Source organism: Dendrobium catenatum, unplaced genomic scaffold, assembly GCF_001605985.2.
Source record: "Dendrobium catenatum unplaced genomic scaffold, ASM160598v2 fragScaff_scaffold_1105, whole genome shotgun sequence".
In the NCBI taxonomy this organism is placed as follows: Eukaryota; Viridiplantae; Streptophyta; class Magnoliopsida; order Asparagales; family Orchidaceae; genus Dendrobium; species Dendrobium catenatum.
The window spans coordinates 1722639-1742463 of record NW_021319567.1 but is presented as its reverse complement, the minus strand read 5'-3'; the positions used below and the strand labels follow the sequence as shown (position 1 = coordinate 1742463).

At 37.9% G+C, this 19825-nt stretch overlaps 1 protein-coding gene across 1 annotated transcript; it reads right to left on the bottom strand.

Annotated features, from left to right (window-relative positions):
- Window positions 1–1701: 1701 nt before the first annotated feature.
- Window positions 1702–15758, bottom strand: LOC110095629 (arginase 1, mitochondrial). Its single transcript, XM_020821248.2, has 6 exons — window positions 15092–15758; window positions 5989–6148; window positions 4887–5020; window positions 4028–4237; window positions 2672–2782; window positions 1702–2256 (listed from the first exon to the last, which is right to left on the bottom strand). The coding sequence occupies exons 1-6, from the start codon at window positions 15227–15229 to the stop codon at window positions 1996–1998; spliced, it is 1014 nt and encodes a 337-aa protein (XP_020676907.1). The 5' UTR covers window positions 15230–15758; the 3' UTR covers window positions 1702–1995.
- Between the last annotated feature and the right edge of the window lie 4067 nt (window positions 15759–19825).

Here is a 19825-nt window from a genome sequence, read left to right as displayed (position 1 = left end):
TTGGGCAATGCAATCAAGGAGGGAATAGAGAAGGGGTCGAGGTCTCCATTACGAACAGAGATCACTAGAGTTTTAGTCACAGTGAAAGTCGAGAGGCATGGTCGCGAAGGTCTTCATATTGTAAGGTCGAACATCAAGGCAAATGCAGTCGCACCTATGCAAAGATGAGAGATCTTTTTCGAAAGAGTTTGTTACAATAGGGAAGTTTTCATCGTGAAGAGATGTCGAGGTTGAGAGGGGAGGTCACCAATGTCTTCGAGCAAGATAACTGGCATCGCACATTGTTGTTTATATTATAATTTAGTTTCTTCACATATGTTGTATTTGATATTTGAAATTCTTTTGATTTTGCAAAATTCTACGAACAACAATAATGAGCTTAAGAAGAATTACAAATTTCATGAGAATACCATGAATTTGATGTACTTTTAGCTAAACATCAAAAATAGTAAAACCCTTAACATCAAAATTTGCACCAAAATAATCCCTAAGATAGGATTTTTGTTTCGTGACATTTTGATTATGGTATCATTTGGGATAGCTTTCTTATTGTTTTGTAAAGTTACTTTTTTGTACAAAAATATCTTAAAAAAAGTTAAAAATAGTGGCCTAAAATATTTCCAAAAGAAGCCTAGCTATATTTAGATTTAAATATGAAACACTTACATTGTAATCTTACAAATAAGCTTCTTTACTGCAAGATATTCTTATTTTCTAATAAATAATATTTTGGTTATTATTTTTATCAAAAAGAGGTATTTTATAATTTGAGGAAAATATCTTAAGCTTATATTTAAGGAGAAGTGTCTTATTTTCTTGATATGCTATCAAGAAATTCATGTGACAAAATAAGTATTTTAATACAATTCTTACACCTCTAAGCATAAGTATTTGGGTTAAAAGTTTTACAATTAATTCTGTGATCATCCAAATAATAATAAATTTTTAATCGGCACAATGTAATGTTTCTTATATTGTTTTTCTCTTATTATAGTAGGTAGGGCTTTCAGCTAAAAAAGAGACGGGCAAACATAAATGCTAAATCATTATCAAAAATAAAATTGATTAAACTGAAAGTATTTATTTTTCAATAGTTTCTTAAAAAAATAATCATAAAATAAAATCATACATGAAATAATAAGCAAAAATATATGCCACTTGAAATGTATAATCATAAGAAAATACTTCTCCAATAAACTACTAACAAATCAAACAATTTATGATCTATTTGAGATAACTATGTTCATTATAAAAAGCTACAATCATCACAAATAAATTCTAATTAATTGTACCTATTTCATGACTACAATACAGTAAAGACCTTCTCGAAAGAAAGGTTGAGAAGATCAATCCTGTAAATGATAGGCATGAAATAGACTCATCAATGATTCAAATTATTAAAAATTCCTATGCAGGCATTATTGACAAGAATGGAAGAATACTGTTTAATTATTGTAATTTTGAAAAGTGCATGAACCTTAAGCATGTGACGTGATGCTGTTGAGGCTATGAAGAACCTGCTCCCATTATTGTGAGATTTTTTTTTACAATTTTTTTGATAAAAATTGTTGATATACGCACATATATATACTACTTAAATTCATTCATATTGAATTAAGAAATTATTATTTTTTTAAATATATTTGCTTTATCAAAATACGTCACGTCAATTTTTTGCTTAGTATCGATGCTCGATACCGCTATGTAGTAGCACATATTAATTAATGTGCGTTTACCTTAATTAGCTCAAATATACATATAATGAGTCTGATTATATCCAGGCTTCACGTATGTTAAAGCACTAGAACGGCAATAGTACGAGCCCTTGCTGCTGTTGGAGCAGTGCTGCAACATATGCACATGCAATTGTTCAGCCAATTTGCTTAAAGAACAAACACAAAGATAAAGCCATAGTCCCCACCTGCACATGTACATCTTTTTATCTCTAAATTTTACATCTTCTCTTTGATCTAAAATGGATATAGAAAGACTGCTCTATTTAGAAATCTTAGCTGTGAGCTCCCTCACCAGCTTGGCAGCCACCATAGCAGTCATTCCGTCGACAGTATCTCGCTGGGGATTGAATTCTACTACGTCAGCGGCTACAACGTTAGCTTGCAGATTGTGGAGGATATTCAGGACATCACGGAACGATAGGCCTCCTGGTTCGATATGAGAAACTCCGGGGGCAAATGCTGGATCAAGACAATCCACATCTATGGAGATGTAAACCCCCTTTACTCCTTCACCGAGTTTCTGCACAATTGCCAAAATAGTAGAGATGTTTACACTGTGATTTACGAGCCATGGAGATCCTTAACTATTTTTTATTGAGGTGAATGCGTGTTTCCATCATGTTGGAAGGCTTAAGGGCAAACGAAAATCTCATTTTTCAATTCAAAATGTAGAGAAACTAAAAAAATGGCATGATTCATCTCCAATCGAACTCCATTTTGCGCCCTTTGCAGAAGGTAACATCTTTCTCCTCTTTCACGCGTTTCTTCGGCAAATTCGATAGAGACAGAAAATAACGCAGGTGAATAGTGCCACGCCAATATCGGCGTCGCACTGTTCACCTGCAATCAAATACCGGAAGTTTTGCTATTCGGCTGGAGTTCGGTAGGAGAAGGCCTGAGGATAGGGAGAATAAAGGTGGGTCATGATATCATACCAGATTTTCCAACTCATGTCGATCCCTTGAAAATGTGCGCATTTCATACTGCTCCACACCAAATCTTCTTCCTTGCTCGCGACCTTCTGCAGTAATTGATCTAAGCCCAACCTGCGCAACAGAAAATACAAGAACCAAATCACGTCTCTAAAGTAGTAACATTTTCCTTTCAAATTGAAAAACGAAGCTCAATACTTTATTATGGGAAGGCAAACTTCGGCAAAAAGAAGGGGGCTTGAACAAGTTGTATCCCACTAGCATTTTATCTATCATGACAGAGGCCGAGCCATTTTTAGATGATCTATACAATGGAGTCAGGAACAGCAGAAAAATTTAATAATTAAAATCCAAAAGTTGGGGCTTTGAAAATACCATTCAAATACTTTTACATGTAATAATAACCATATTTATGTTAAATACACAGTATACTGTGATTGTCTTTAATTGTAAATGAAGCTATCTTAGAATCAACTGGCAGAATAAATAGTTTTGATTTATTAATCAACTTGATAGCTCCAGCATGTTTATATAGCTTCTTCAACATAAAGCTAGCCCCACATAACTTTCATGAAAACAGATAAAAAGGCAATATACTCAAAATTTCAACATTTCCAACAACAATAATAATATCAAGTCTTTATCCCACTATGTTGGGTAACGAAAAATTAATGTGGAGGAAAAAGAAGTCTTCCTACCACTTTTGAAGTTCTATCGCACCATCCTGAACAAAGTTATGATAATTAGGTGTAGCATAAATGCATGGCCACTCTAGTTACAAAATCAAAAGTGCCTGAATCGTCCCACATGCAGGGATTATTAATTCTAAAGGAAACTAAAGCGCCAAACCTGTGAATGTCATTGTACCAATGGATAAAGCCTGCATAAAATGATTGTTTATGGTTTCATTTGGGACGACTTTCCTACTGCCATAAAGCATTTTAGTAGTACAAAAATTTCAAAACAATTTTTTAGTACAAAAATTTTAATTTTTATACTATAAAGTTGTTTTATGAAGCAGTAAGAAAGCCATCCCAAATGAAGCCTATATTACAATGATAAAATACCATCAAAATAATCATACAGCTCCATATGAAATAATGCAAAATGGTTTCCGCGCTAAATATGGTAGCAACATCATCATCAAGCATTTTAGTAGATAATGATATGACAATTCTGGTAATGTTCAAATATTTTTTCAAACAAAAAAATGATTTTGCAGGAAGGACCATGAATATCTTATCAAAACATAATTAAGTAATTTAACCCGTTTTATATCAGCAGCTTCCTCCAAGAGATCAATTTTTGGAGCAAATATAAAAGAACGTAGTTTAAAAATTAGAAAACTATGACCATTACCTGTAGTAGTCGACGAGCATAACCCCCTTCCATTATTCGTGCAAAAGAAGAAGCGTGGGAGTATTTATTGCCTTCAAATGCATCGTAGATATCAGGATGGGCATCAAGATGAAGAATGTCTATCGGTCCGCCAAGCTTTTCTGACACAGCTCTAACAACAGGATATGAAATAGAGTGATCACCACCTAAAATTAATGGGTGAAGTGGTTCCTGTAATAGAAGAGAGTGAAAATATCTTGATTGAATGGAAAGAGCTTCTAAATAGATTGAGCAAACAGTTTCAGCAAGAATAAAATGCTTCCCTGCATCTACAGTATTTTAGTCATCTATCCGTGAATGCTTCACCAATCAAATTTGTTAAAAAAATAGCCAGCAACTTATGCAACAATAACTTGAGTTAATGCGTTGAGGATTCATAAATCCAGTCCAAAATACTTTATAAAATGATGATACACGCAGATTGCTAATAAGAAATGTATTAGGGCATAGAATTTATCATAGGATTTCACAAAATATTGCAAGATATTTTAAAATCACTAAGAACTCTCACAATACTTCTCAAAGTCAATAAATGATCTCTTCAGCATCTTCACATTAATGCCAGATTTTCAAAATACTAACATAGCCCCAAAAAAATGAATTACTCAACTATTTGCATTTAAAGAGAACCTTTGACCCTATCTTGTGAATAATTTAATATGTGATAATTTAGCTCTCATGCGGAAAAAATTTGACAAATAGATTGAGAGAAGTGATTATAACAAGAAAGTTATGACTGAACGATTATTTTCTGCCCAGCCATTGTAGGGGGAGAGAGAGAGAGAGAGAGAGAGAGAGAGAGAGAGAGAGAGAGACTCACTTCTTCCATCACTAGTTTGACAGATTCACTAATTATATTCATTAATTTGTCATCATTTACACCACAGTCTCGAATCTCTTGGATAGGAACATCGCCAACATCAGTTAAAACACGAGGATCATTTAGTTCTTTGCCTGCATATCAGTCAAAATAAGGGAGCGCGTGATATTAAACTGCTCCAGTCTAAGGAAACAAAAAAGAACAAGAAATAAGAGATGTATCTGCAGTTTAGCATAAAAATCATTTTAACATAATTCTATCAGGCATTCCTTTCATATCAGAACATAAACATAGGCAAACATAATGCAGTCATTTGGCTATTGTCGCATATCTGGTCAAAGCCTCATACTTGAGCTCACAAAAATTTTTCATTAGCCATTAATTACATTATCAGTCAATAACAAGCCAACTAAAACAGTGCCAAATAAATCTTACGCAAGAATGCACTTGCAGAGCAAAAATTAAACCAGATAAGCTAGTTTATACACAACTAAACTTTGGAATTATTAATTTATCAGGCTCAGCCACTTTCAAACAGAAAAGGAATAAATACCAAGCAGCTCCAGGAAAGCCACCACGAGTTGCAATTAAAGCTCACGTTACACAACAGTGTTTTTTAGTTCAAAGTCTTCATAAATTAGGTTTAATTAAATTGTGATAATGGTCAATTAAGACAGTTTTCGCAGAAATAGTTAGATGAAATCAGCAAAAAAGATAGTAGACGAATCACAAATGATGGATTGCAAATGTACTAGACTCATTTATAGGAGAAACCTAAATTCTATAATCTCAAAGAAGAGGAAGACAAAAATGCTTTGTTGAGTGGCATCCTCATTATAATGTTATAGTTTTCACATATAAAACTATAAATAACGAATCTAATGTCTCATGTGTTGAAAAGGGGAAGGCGAAGAAAACAAAACTTAGGTATTTTGCCTTCTTTTTAAACTGGCAAAAAAAAAACACAAACGGTCCTACAATGAACTAGCTTAACATCACCAGCCGTGGCATGGCGTGGCACTAATATTGTTGTCAATAACATAATGTGCTCCAATAGAAAGCTAGGATACTAAAACAAGAAGTCACATTGGCTCTTACATACCTTCTTCAGTACTAGAATTAGTGCTGCCACACCATATGGCCTCCCTAATGCGAGGAGGCGCAAAGGCAGGGCCTTGCAAGAAAGATGAATTGTGGCCAAGTGGAACTCCAAGAAGTGTTGCTGAAGCTTTTGCTCCACCCAAAGCACGGAGAAGTTCTCCCTAGAAAAATAAAAAACAATTATGCACATGGCATCCACATATTAAAGATTACCGAGGAAACCAGAATACCAACATTCACAATCATAATTGATGAAGATAGGAAGTGGGTTGGTCTATTTCAGTACAACAACAACATCAACCATTTATCCCACTATATGGGTTTGATTACATAAATCTAATAAAACGGTCATTTCTAGCGCTTTCTAACCAAGTCTTAGTTACACCATTTTTGGGTACGCCAAAATCAGTTATTCTCACTTGTTTGGAAGCACGGTTTTTTTTTTTGCAAAACTTCACATTTTTTAGCTGGCCTTAAAAGTTATTTCATATCCGATTATATCGTTACAAACCTCAGTTCTTAAACAAAATAGTTGAAATTACCCCAAGCACGTACGCACATCGACCAACACATCTGCGAGCTTCCTCTTTTCCAACGACTCATCCAGAGAAATGACATTCGCAATTTCGCAAGTCCCTATATCATTTCGATTTCGACTTGTTTCCAGCATCAACGTTTCTCCATTGCAACGCTTTTGTTCGTCGATTTGTTGGATTCTCGGCTTCACAAAGGTATGTCTCACTTGCCCAAGGTTGGATCATCCCCTTCCTCCTTCCCTATACGCAATCGACAATGTGTATCACATTACTAATTGTTTTTTAAATCTTTAGTAGCTTTTCAAACTGATAATGGTTGACTTTTGAAAAACTTTAGCTGAATGATTATGCATAATTTTGCATTTCAGAGTTTTTCTTGATACAAATTCATTGTTGTCTTAATGTATTACTGATTGTTCGTTACAGCTCACATTAGTTAGAGTGATTTATAATCAAATTTGTTTGTTTGTACTCTTAGCTATTTTTACTATAACATATTTAGAGTTCAATGCATCTGATATGTATAAATAATAAGTTTGTTTAAGTTAGTGATCAACTAACAAAATCATTTCATTTGTTTCAATCTATGTTTATATGCCATTTAATAGAATATTAGGATCAACTCTTTTGAATATATATTTATTATTTAGAACCCATAAGGACAACATAGTCTGACAAATTACATGCAATACGTATTAAAGGATAAAACACACCTCCATATACTATTCCCAAATATGCATGTCCTAATGAATCAACAAATTTATGCAAACTTTAATGTCAAATATAATAGGTTATGGAAGAAAATTGCAAGCTTTAGCGTGTGGTTTTCTTTTATCTTTTATAACCATTTGTGTTTATGATTTGCATCTAATAATGTAATGCGATGAAAATCTTACACATTCATTTTCTCAATTATAATATATATATATATATATATTTATATTATCTACGTGTTAAGAATTATGTCGTTTTGACCTATAGATGGAAAAACAAAAAGAATGTAATCCACCTACAACTTGGGATTTCGAAAACACGTTAATCTACTGTGATATCTGTATAAGAGAAATTGAGTTGGATAATAGACCTACCATGCATTTCAATAAGGAGGGTTGGAGAAACCTCATGAAATTTTTTTATTCTTGTGTTGAAAGGACATATGATCACACACAGCTCAAGAATAAAAAGCTGAACTTAGAGATAATATTGCAATACAATTATACAATTATAGTAGGTAGTACATTTACATTAGCAAAGTTAGCTAAATTTGAATATATAAGGAAATGTGTTATTATTTTTTTAGTTTCATTACTGTTGATGAAGAATGTTCTAATTCTAATATTCATTTATATATTTTAGGTGTGCTGGTGAATTATGATGCTCAACATGTACAAATTCATGTAGAGTACCAATGAAATGAAACATGTTGATTTCAATTGTTTGTTTTGTTTCTTAATGTTTAAGTTTATGTAATTGAGATTATTTGTATCGAAGGATACAATGAGGTTTTACATTAATCAGAATTTGTACGTTCAGTTGGTTCCATTAGCAAATCAATAATGCAATAATTCAATTAGTAAGCTCACTAACTTAATAGACATAGTCTCACTAATATGCTATAGTGCAAGCCAAACAGATTGAGCTAGCTGTTGGCACATAAGCCAAATGATGTAAAATATTATCAGGTGAAATATATTACCTCTTCTGTAATTCATTCAGTCAGTTTGATAAAAGGTATTTTGTTTTTAGCTATGTGTTGCTTTGTTTTTATAACGTAAGGCTTCAGTGGAGAGTGCAATAAATAAGCCAATTCTCTATGATCCATAATCACACCAGAACCTTTATAGTTTGACTAAATTCTGCAGCTGATCAATTTAAATCCAATTATATTTCATGCCCTTGTTAAGTGTTAACTTTAAATAATCAGGTGCCAATGAATGAGCATGCCTTTACTACTAAACTGAAAAGGTCATTCTTATCTTGGTACAGGCTTTTTTCCAACTACCACGCCATTGTCTTTGATGCCACAGAAATAATATTGTGTCCTCAAGTATCAACATCTTTTGGGTCCAATTAAATCAGCTCTCGATATTTGTATATGATTTGAATTAGGTTCAACATTGTTGGCGATATGAAGTCTGTTAAATACTTGATCCTACTTGAGCATGCTAATGTCCTAATTTCCATCCATGATGTTCATTGTTTCTTATTGCGTTATAGTAGGCCTATCAACTGTTATATTCAGAGAATTGGAGAGGGAAAAAGACTTCTTTTTATTACACAAAGTTATCCCTATTTATAGATCTATACATGATATCTTAATAAAGAAACAAATAACTATGGAATCATACATAATTGCCCTAATATAATCCTTCCTAAATCAGCCACCTAAATATGGATGGAGATCGGCGAGATCCAGGAAAGCCTCCCACGGATCCCCATCCTGGTCGTGAGATCAAGTGCAAGGGACTGATGGGATTTAACACTCCCCCTCAAGTTGAGGAGTCCAGATCTATCATTCCCAACTTGGTAATTAGTCTCATAAAAGTAAATTTATCAGGTCTTTGGTGCACCATAGAGTCCTCAATTTGGTCAAAACTTTGGGAGAAATTAGCTTCAAACATTGCGGTGGTAAATGGTATTAAGCAGGGCAACAATGAAGGTTGCATTATTTGTAAATGGTATTAAGCAGGGCAACAATGAAGGTTGCATTATTTATAGATAGGATAAAAACCACAAGAGAAGGCCGGCAATGAAGTCACAACAGTAGGAAAAAATATGTTTTTATGGTCGCGACAAGCTTTAAGGATAGCAGCAGAAAAACATGTCTCAAGCGGCTTAGCACTTGGTACGCAAATCTCCTCCTGTCCGATTGAGCTAGCCTTCAGCCCAATGCAATCAGTCGTCCGACTCCACCCGAACACTCCATTCGATCAACCCCATACATGCACATGCAAGATCTCTAATCCCTTTGTTCTGATCGCAGGAAGGAGTGCAGGTCTTGCACTCTTGCTTGTCCTTGAACTCTCAGCTCTTTGCATCGCACGTGAGAGGAGCTCTCCTGCTCGATCTCTCCACGATCTTGGATGCACTAAGGAAACAGAAGTACCAATATTCCTTAGAATTTCGGCAATGAAGGCCAGTGGAAGGACCAGTATTTCTCAGAATTTCAGCAATGAATACCGGTGGTGGGAACCAGTATTCCTCAGAATTCCAACAATGAAGGCTGGCGGTGAGAACCTATATTCCTCAAAATTTTAACAATAAAGACAGGTGAAGGGAACATGTATTCCTCATAATTCCAACAATAAAGACAGGTGGTGGGAACTTGGAGAACTAGGAAGCGCCAGCTCCTTCAGGGTAGGATTAAGTGCTTATAATCTCTCTGTAGCCTCACCCTCGATATCTACAATCAACTCCCTACTTAGAGAAGTAGCGTACTTCACTATCTATGCGCTCACCAACAATTCGATCACTGTCAGCACGCATTGGACCGTAGTAGTGAACTGCCTTACCACCAAGAAAGTCATTTTCTTCCCCACCCTGCTCATCATCTGGGGCAACTCCATGTATCAGGATCGTTCCATTGGCGAGCTTCAAATCCAACGAACTGACTTCAGTCCAAATCCGAACGGTAAGGTTCTCAATTACGATTCTGTCAATGACAATGAAGAATGCGAAAACATGGGTTACGAAGTGGTGTTCTTCCGATTTTAGCGATTGATCCCAATGGCGGAGATTTTGGGAGAGGTCGACTTCTTCTACTGTCCAGAAGGAGGCTTCGACCTTCTTGTACATCTTCCGGAACTGAGAGTGTCGAATCAAGAACATGCAGAAGCAATTAGGATTTGGGGCAAGGAGGGTCTCTTCAAGTGGAGGATTTGATGGCACGTACAGCAGCTCTTTAACGGTTCGTTTCTTGCTCGGTTCAGCTCCAGCACACCCATGAGGGTCGATCGTTCCTGCTCAGGCACACAAGCATGCAGTTCCTACTCGCTTCCTCTCTTGATCCTCTTCTTCACTTAGTTCGACCCCTAGGTAGGCATGCACGAGAGACGCACGCAGAAGACCGCAAAGGGAAGCTCCCTCACTTGCTCGGCTGCCCTGGAGAATGCAAGAAACAACTCTCCCTCTCTCATGCTCTCATTTTTTAAGAAGACCTAATGCCTTGCTCTGATACCATGTTAAATTCAGAGAATTTGAGAGGGAAAATGCTTCTTTTTATTACACAAAACTATTCATATTTATAGATCTATACAAGATATCTTAATAAAGAAACAATAACTACATAAACATGCATAATTGCTATAATATAATCCTTCTAAATCAGCCATCTGAATATGGAAGGAGATCGGCGTGATCTAGGTGAGCCTCCCATAGATCCCCATCCTGGCCATAGAATCAAGAGCCAAGGGACGGCTGAGACTTAACAAAGATCGGTGTGATCCAGGAGAGCCTCCCACGGATTCCCATCCTAGCTATGAGATCAAGTGCCAAAGGACGACTAGGATTTAACATAAATGCTTGTAAGAAAATCATTAGCTCATGTGAAACTAAGCAAATTTCTTCTAATTATGGTTTTCTAACACCAAAAATATCCGTATCATACACCTAGCCCTCCAATGCATTTTGAATATCTAATCTTTGCACCACTATGGACTATTAAAGGCTTCACTTTTTTTATCGACTAACATAGATTCATAAATTTGATTATCCCCATGATAAATCTATTTACTGCTATGGATGAAAGTTAACCAAGATTTAAATCAGTTTATATTTTATATTTTGTTATTTTGGGAAATTGCATATGTTAAATATTGATACATTATATATAATTTTAAATGATTCAGAAAGTTCTTTTTTTAATATCTGGATATGATATTTCAAATGAGAGTTTTTAAAATTTTTCTATATTTGGTAATGTCTTTTAGAATAAAAAAAAACATTTAATTAATTTTAATATAAGGACAATTTTGTCTTTTATGTCTAAAACATTAAAGCTGATAACACAACCAAATAATTTATATCTGTTTTTAGGTTTGCATAAGCATGCCAAAAACAATCTAACCAAACAACCATTAATTTATTTAAACAACATTTTTTAAAACTCAATTTTCTTGACAACTGCTTTTAAATGAACTTCTGTAAAAGGAATTGTGCAACCAAACAAGGCCTATCTTAATATAGGTCATATCTAATATAGGGCTGCAACCGAACCGAACCGAACCGAGCTTCACCTTGTTCGAGTTCAAGCTCGTTTGTTAAAAAAGTCCTCAAGCTCGGTTTGAAGCTCGTCGAGCTTCTTGAATAGTCGTTCGAGCTCGAGCTCGTTTAAAACTCTTATGTTCGTGTTTGGCTCGTGTTCGGTTTGAGCTCGTTTAACTACAAGCTTATTGAGCAGCTCGACAAGCAGACCACAAACACAAAATAAATTCATCAATAGGCGGTGTGGGACTAACCCCCCCCCCCCCCCCCCCCCCCCAAAATTATCTTATTAGTCAAATAACATAAAATATTTATTTTTAATTAAATATGACATAATGAGCTTCTTTATCGAACTTCTTAATGAGTATGTTCACGAGCTCTAAATAATATTGTTCGTGAACATAAATGAGCCGAACACGAGGTTGTTCAAGCTTGTTTATTTACTTATCGAGTATCTATCAAAAGGTGTTCAAATTTGTTTGTTTAACTTATCAAACGAATATAAAAAAACTCTTATCGAGCCGAGCCACGAGTAGCTCGTCGAACGCTCGGTTAATTTGCAGCCCTAATCTAATATATATAATCTCATAATCAGATCATCAAAAGGCCAACATTTTATATGACCAAACCATCTAAGGAGACTATCTCTAATCTTTTATGCTGCTGGAGCTACTCTAACCATTTCATGTATACACTCAGATGTAGAACCAGGCTAGCCATGATTGGGGTGGGATTATTGATTTAATATAGTTGCTAATTATGATATCTCAATTAAGGAAATAGGAATTAAATCAAATCCCAAATTTGAAATTAATTTGGAGTAATCGATTGAGAGACTTAATTGGAAGGAGCAACAGAGGAAGGGGAGAGAGGGAGGGGTTAGCCCCTTTGATGGAGACTTGATTGGAGTGTTTTATGACTTGTCAATATTAGACTATCAATTATGGGATGAAAAATTAAGGTCAACCTCCCATTAAATTCAAATTGGCATGATTGGAGTAGGTTTTCTAATATAGCTCAGGTTATTTTAGGAAAGGGATTTCAGATTTTGAGTAAATTAAAATCTGATTTGAAAATCTTGTTAATTTAAAATGCGCTAATTATGGAAAATAGTGATTGTGCCTTTGAAATTTAAAATTTGAAATCAAAGTGGAGAGGTGGGGTGTTTAATGACTTGCCAATCTTAAAATACTAATTAGGGAAAAAATCATGGTAATTTTCTATTTGAATTTTAAATAGCATGATTTGAGGAGCTTTTCTAAGACTAATATAACTCTTTTCTTCTAGAAAAGAAATTTCAATTTCAAAATTATTTAAATATGAAATCTTTTGACTTTCCAAATTTACAACAGTTTAAATTAGGAAAGTAATGAATGCTTGATTTTGAAATTTTGGAGCTAAGGGGAATGGGGATGGTGGCCGGCGGATAGGAAGGTAGTGGGGTCGATGGTTGGGTGGGGAAAGGGTTCGGCCAAAGGTTGGGGAAAGCAGAGGTTGGTATCAGAGCAAGAAGAAGGTGGCAGATAGGGGAGGAGGAGAGGGAGTCGGTGGAGAAGATAAACCACGAGCCCGGACGCTTCCTGCGGCTGATGGGTAATACTTTACCCTCACCTAGGGACTTCAAATCACGAGCTCGGACGCTTCTTCTGACGCTTCCTGCGGTTGGTGGTTAATATGTTGTTCTCACTTAGATACTTCAACTCTCATAAGAGCTCTTAAAGATCTTAGGAACAAAGTGCAGAATTTTCTCTTAATAATCATCCATCCCCTCAAAAAGAAGTGGATGGGGTTATAAATAGCCAAAATACAATAATATGACAAATAACAAAAGTGCCCCCAGGGTCACCTAAGCCTACTCCCTCAAGTGAGGGTAAAAATAGAAAAAATGCATAAATAAATCAAAATACAAATAATAACTCAAAATAAAGTGGTACAATCATAGCTGTCAATCTTCGCCTCCTCTGATAAACTTTCACGGTCGGATGTCCTCATCACACTCGTTTTATATTCTATCTCCAAGTGTAAAACCACTCTTCCACCCGAGCATCATCATCTCTACAACACTAAACTTAATTTTATGCTTCTCTTTGAATGGCCAACATTCTGAGCCAAAAAGCACTGTAGGTCTCACCAATATCTTAGTGTAGGCAACTTCAGTAAATGTCCAAAAAAGCTTACAGCACAAAAATCAACTTCCAGCAAACACATTGGACTCTCAAACTTCCTTTCACTGCCATAGCTTCTTTAGTTGTTATTATGTTGCATATAACAATGTTCCAGTTGTCGTACAATTGACAGAGGTACACATAGACGGTTCCTAAAAAAGTTTTACAGTTGCATGCAAGCATTTTAATGAAATAACGTGAGGTTGCCAAGTTTATTGAATCTGTTGTTAGTGCTTAAGCAACAAGAAAATGGGCCACATACAAATTTAGATAATACATGAAAATCAAATCAGCTTAGTGCAGGATCAATGGCGGAACCACCTAGCCCCTAGGGGGAGCAATTGGCCCCCCTAAAAAAATTAAAAAATTGTTTATTCTATGGATATTAAGGTAATTTGTTCCCCTCCATCCTTTTTTTACTCTTTATTATAGGAGTTTCTAGGCAATTTCCCCACTAAAAAAAATAAAATACTATTATCTTTAGGTGGTTGCCCCCTAGCAGAATTAAACACATTGTGTAAAGGTGTTATTTATAAATTTGACCCCCCTAAGAATCAAGGCCGGTTCCGGCCCTGAGCAAGATATGTTTTTTGTCATCTACATTCACTGACAATCAAAACGTCCAATTAAATAAAAATACTCAAATTCAAAAATTGAAATGAAATAAATCTACAGTGTCATGACCGTAAGAAAGACATCAAGTAAGCTATTCAGTTACAAACAGAAAATTTATGATTTTTTATCAAGAGGATATTGTATATATATGATGAAAATAATCAATGCAATAACTTCATACACAAATCTTAAGAACAGAGAACTAGTTATCACCTTTAAACAATAATGCGTAGAAATTGTCTACAAATCCGTCCTACTAACCGGACAGTATATGTTCTCATGCCTACTAACTTGGCGGTTTCATGAAAAAGAGAGTTATCTTGCAGCGCATCAAGAAGAAGGGTAGGTTGTTTAGCTCTAACTATTTTTCTTCAGGCGAGTCGGTTCAAAATTCAAAGGATAACTACCATAGAACATGGCACAATAAATTGAAAAGCTGTCATCTTTCTTTAATAATATAACCCACAAACATCATTTGCATGGAAAACACCCTAATAAGGACACTAATGTTTATTCTATTCAAGAAAATAGAGGAAAAGATAAGTTACCTAGAAAACAATAAATCTTGCATCAAAACAGAGCGCACCTTGAGCTTGGCCCTCTCACGAATCAGCGTGAGAGAAGCGTCAATTACTCGATTCTGCCCTTTCTCGATCAACCCAGACGAGATATTAGCAGAGCTTAGCTTACTGAGGTGATGCAACCACCTCGTTCCATGACTCATCTCTGCGGCTTTAGAGACCCAAGCAGTTCTCGGAAACTTTAGGATTTATGCTAAATCCTTCCAAACAGGATTTAGGGAACTGTTAAATCTCACAGCGAGTTAAATCCTCCGTTTCCCTCTTACTAAATCCGGGAGTTCGGCGGATTTACGGGATTTGGACGAAGAAGCGCGCGAAGGGAAGAAAGATGGCTACCTTCGCAACAAGCAAGCTCCCGTCGTCGTCGTGACTTCCGATCCAACAGAAGAACGGCAAGGAGGTGTTTAGCTACTCGTTCAAAACGACCTCTCACGCCAAGCAGGCGAAGTCGAAGAGCAACGAACAGCCATAGTTGCTTTTGCAACTTGCAATCTCATTCCATGGCATAATTTAGCGATGACAAAGCAGTGTAGCTCTTATATGGAATAACGTCGACGAATTGATTAGGGTAAAACAATCATTCCCCCCAATCAAAAAAATTAGGGTACAGAGGAGAAAGATGACGGAAAAAAATTCCGCTATCGTTTGCGAAATTTTGTAGGGATTAGGATCTCGGCACATGCTGATTAGGCGAAAACTTTTGACGTGGACTTCATTACGTCTCTAAATTTTTTATTCAAAGAATGTCGTTGTTATTATTCAAAAGAAACCTAATGATCTAACTACAAAAAAGGTTCTTCGATCAAATAAAGAAAATCTACCTTTTCATTTTAATTTATGGAAATTTACATGCACATCATAGACATTAATATTACATATTTATCACTTATATACAACTTTAATATCAAATATATCACTCATATAATTCATTTCTATCATTCAGATCATCCTATAAACTTTAATATTTCATTCCATGCATCCATATTTGCTTCATGGGTGGTAGGCATGTAATTCAATATTTTGAATGTTAGAAATATAATTAAGATGAAATAAAATGATATGCATTTAAATCCCCCTTTAATTTATACATTTTACAATTGTTGTGTCATGGAGTATTCGCGGCAGTAGAGAAATATTATACTTTAACATCTTAGCATTGTACGAAGTTCCAGCACACAATTAGATAAGTGTGAGTGTGTAGCATTCATAAGAGACACCAGAGTTTTTACGTGGAAAACCCTTGAAAAGGAGAAAACACCACGGGGTCTGGCCCAGTTTGAATGTATCCACTAGTATTTGCAGTCGATTACAAATGAGGTCCTTCCTTAGGAGAAGGCCTTTGTTTGATGTCACAAATATACATCATATAGAGTGCATTACATGATGGGAGTTACAATAATCAACATAAATATGTTTATTTGGTCGGCACGACCATAGTCGATAGGTTGGAGACTGGAAAGACTATTGTCTGGCGATGGAGGTCAAAAGGACCATAGTAGGTGATGCAGGTCGGAAGGAGCGTAGTCGACGGGAAACAAAGGTCAGAAAGATCATTGTCTGTTTATGGAGGTCGGAAGGACCGTATTAGGCGACGTAGTTCAGAAGGATCGTAGTCAGCAGGAGACCAGGGTCAGAAAGACCGTTTTCTGTTGATGGAGGTCGGAAGGACCATAGTAGGTGACGGAGGTCAAAAGGATCGTAGTCGGCAGGAGGTCGGAAAGACCATTGTAGTAGAGTGGTACTCTAGTAGAACTCTGGGCGTCAGGTAATGGCCCAGTAGAAATCCGGGCCTCATGTGGTGGTCCGGTAGAAATTCGGGCTTCAGGTGGTGGCCTAGCAGAAATCCAGGCCTTAGGTGGTGGTCCGAAGAAGGTGAAAGCCTCCGGCGGTGGTCTGGCAAAGATGAGTGCTTTCGGCGGTGGTCCGACGAAGGTGAGGGCCTGCAGCGGTGGTCCGGCGAAGGTGAGGGCCTCCGGAGGTGGTCCGCTGAATGTGAGGGCTTCCGACGGTGGTCCGGCGAAGGTGAGGGCCTCCGTCCGTGGTCCGGCGAAGGTGAGGGCCTCCGACGGTGGTCCGGCAAAGATGAGGGCCTCCGGCGGTGATCCGGCGAAGGTGATGGCCTCAAGTTGTGGTCTGGTGAAGGTGAGGGCCTCAAGTGGTGGTCCGGCGGAGCAACGGCATCAGGCGGTGGTCCGGCGGAGGTGAGGCCTCAGGTGGTGGTCCGACGGAGCAACAGCGTCAGGCGGTGGTCCAGCAGATGTAAGGGCCTCAAGTGGTAGTCCGGCGGAGCAACGGCATCAAGCAGTGGTCCGGCGGATGTGAGGCCCTCAAGTGGTGGTCCGGCGGAGGTGAGGACCTCAAGTGGTGGTCCGGCGAAAGTGAGGGCCTCAAGTGGTGGTCCGACGGAGCAACGGCGTCAGGCGGTGGTCCGGCAGAGGTGAGGGCCTCAAGTGGTGGTCCGGAGGAGCAACAGCGTGAGGCGGTGGTCCGGTAGAGGTGAGGGCCTCAAGTGGTGGTCCGACGGAGCAACCGTGTCAGGCGGTGGTCTAGCGGAGATAAGGGCCTCAAGTGGTGGTTCGGCGAAGCAATGGCATCTGGCTATGGTCCGGCGAGCAACGGCGTCAGGCGGTGGTCCGACGAAGGTGAGGGCCTCAAGTGGTGGTCCGGCAGAGAAACAGCCTCAGGCGATGGTCCGGCGGAGGTGAGAGCCTAAAGTGGTGGTCCAGCTGAGGTGAGGGCCCCAAGTGGTGGTCCGGCGGAGCAACGACGTCAGGCGGTGGTCCGGCAGAGGTGAGGGCATCAAGTAGTGGTCCGGCGAAGCAACGGCGTTAGGCGGTGGTCCGGTGGAGGTGAGGGCCTCCAGTGGTGGTCCGGCGGAGCAACGGCATTAGGCGGTGGTCCGGCGGAGGTGAGGGCCTCAAGTGGTGGTCCCGCAGAGCAACAATGGTCTAATAGAGGTGAGGGCCTCAAGTGGTGGTCCGACGGTGGTCCGACGGAGGTGAGGGCCTCCAGTGGTGGTCCGGCGGAGCAACGACGTTAGGCGGTGGTTCGGCGAAGGTAAGGGCGTCAAGTGGTGGTCCGGCGGAGCAACGGCGTCAAGCGGTGTTCAGGCAGAGTTGATGGCCTCAAGTGGTGGTCCGTCGAAGGTCCGGCGGTGGTCCGGTAAAACTCCAACGGTGGTCAAGGAGGAGTTCTTCCTTCTCTTCTTCTTCTTTTCTTGCTTCCCTCTCTCTCTCAAGAGAAATGAGAGGTCTATTTATAGGTTTTTTGGAGTGGCATGGCCTGTAAATAGGTGAGAGATCAGGGGCAAATGTGAAGTGGTTCAATGGATGATCGATATTGAATCCCTTGATCATAGACCGTTTGTCAGACATTTGAAGGTCTTAATGATGTCGGAATTCAGCGATCTTGGGCTCGTTGGATTTGTCTCGTCGAGCCGCTTGATTTGACTATAAGCTTGTTATGTTTGGAAACCGTTTGGTAACCCAAATTGTGGTTTGAACCTTCCAACAGTGCTTCGGGTCCTTGATTTGTACTCATTTGGGCTCGGATTGAGTCGAATTTGGTGTCGTTTGGTTCGTATTTCCGAGACGCTCAGTTCGACTATAAGTTTGCTGAAATCGGAGTTTGTATGGTTCCAATTTTAATTTTGGAAGTTTCCAACTTGATTTTGCATCAAGATTCGTGCCCGGTCAAGAAAATTTTTTAACGACGTATCAACAATGTTTCATAAATCAATTCAAATTTAAGAATTTTCTATTAGAAAAAACTAAATTATGATATAGATGAAAGTTTGTAATGGGGGAGCTAGAGGGGCTTGTGGGGGAGAGATTATTTGTGTGCGGTCACTGAACCGTCTGGATGCTAATCAGGACGTGTCACATCACCTGATACACAGCTGTACACATTACAGTACACAACATATTGGTGACGTGGCGCTTCTTGATTGACCTCCAGAGAGCTCCCGGTAACCACACGTAATAATTTTGCCCTATGGGGGCAACCACTTCCTTCCATGGCTCACTTTTGCGACTTTAGAGACCTCAACAATTCTATATAATAAAACCAAATAAAAAAGAAACTTTAAAGCTTTGTTTGGGACTACTTTCTTACTATTTTCTAAAATAATTTTTTAGTACAAAAAATATTTGGAGTAGAAAGCCGCTTTAGAATGCATTAAGAAAACTATACCAAAAGATATTTTAGAACGCAACTTTTTAGTTAAAAATTTTCTTAAATTTAAAATATTATAGTAAAATGATATTTTAGAATGCAGTGAAAAAATTGTCCCAACTGAAGCCTAATTCTCCCCAATTCATTGAATATAATTACCAACAACATTTACTTCAAGAAGAAAATTTTCTTTCATGATTTATCCTAATAGCTCACTTTCTTCCTATTGGGATCCTTGCAGTAGAACAAATATTACTTGCTCTTCTCTCAGAGCTGCTTCTATGAGTGGTTTGATTATTGTTTGCTGTTGGAATTTGGCAATCTTTTTTCATGCAACTATTTCTTTAGTTGTTTCTTCTATTACCATCTCTAATCAGATTGGCTCATGTGTCCCATGGGGTGGAGTGAATCATTCATCTTTTAAGATGTTTCATGCTGCTTTTTATGACGGTTTAACTAAGTTGGAATGGTGCTCTTTTATTTGTCATACATAAATTGCTATGTAATTTTCTTGATTTGCTTGAATGGCTCTATTGAAAGGTTTAAAAATGACGGATATTCTTCGT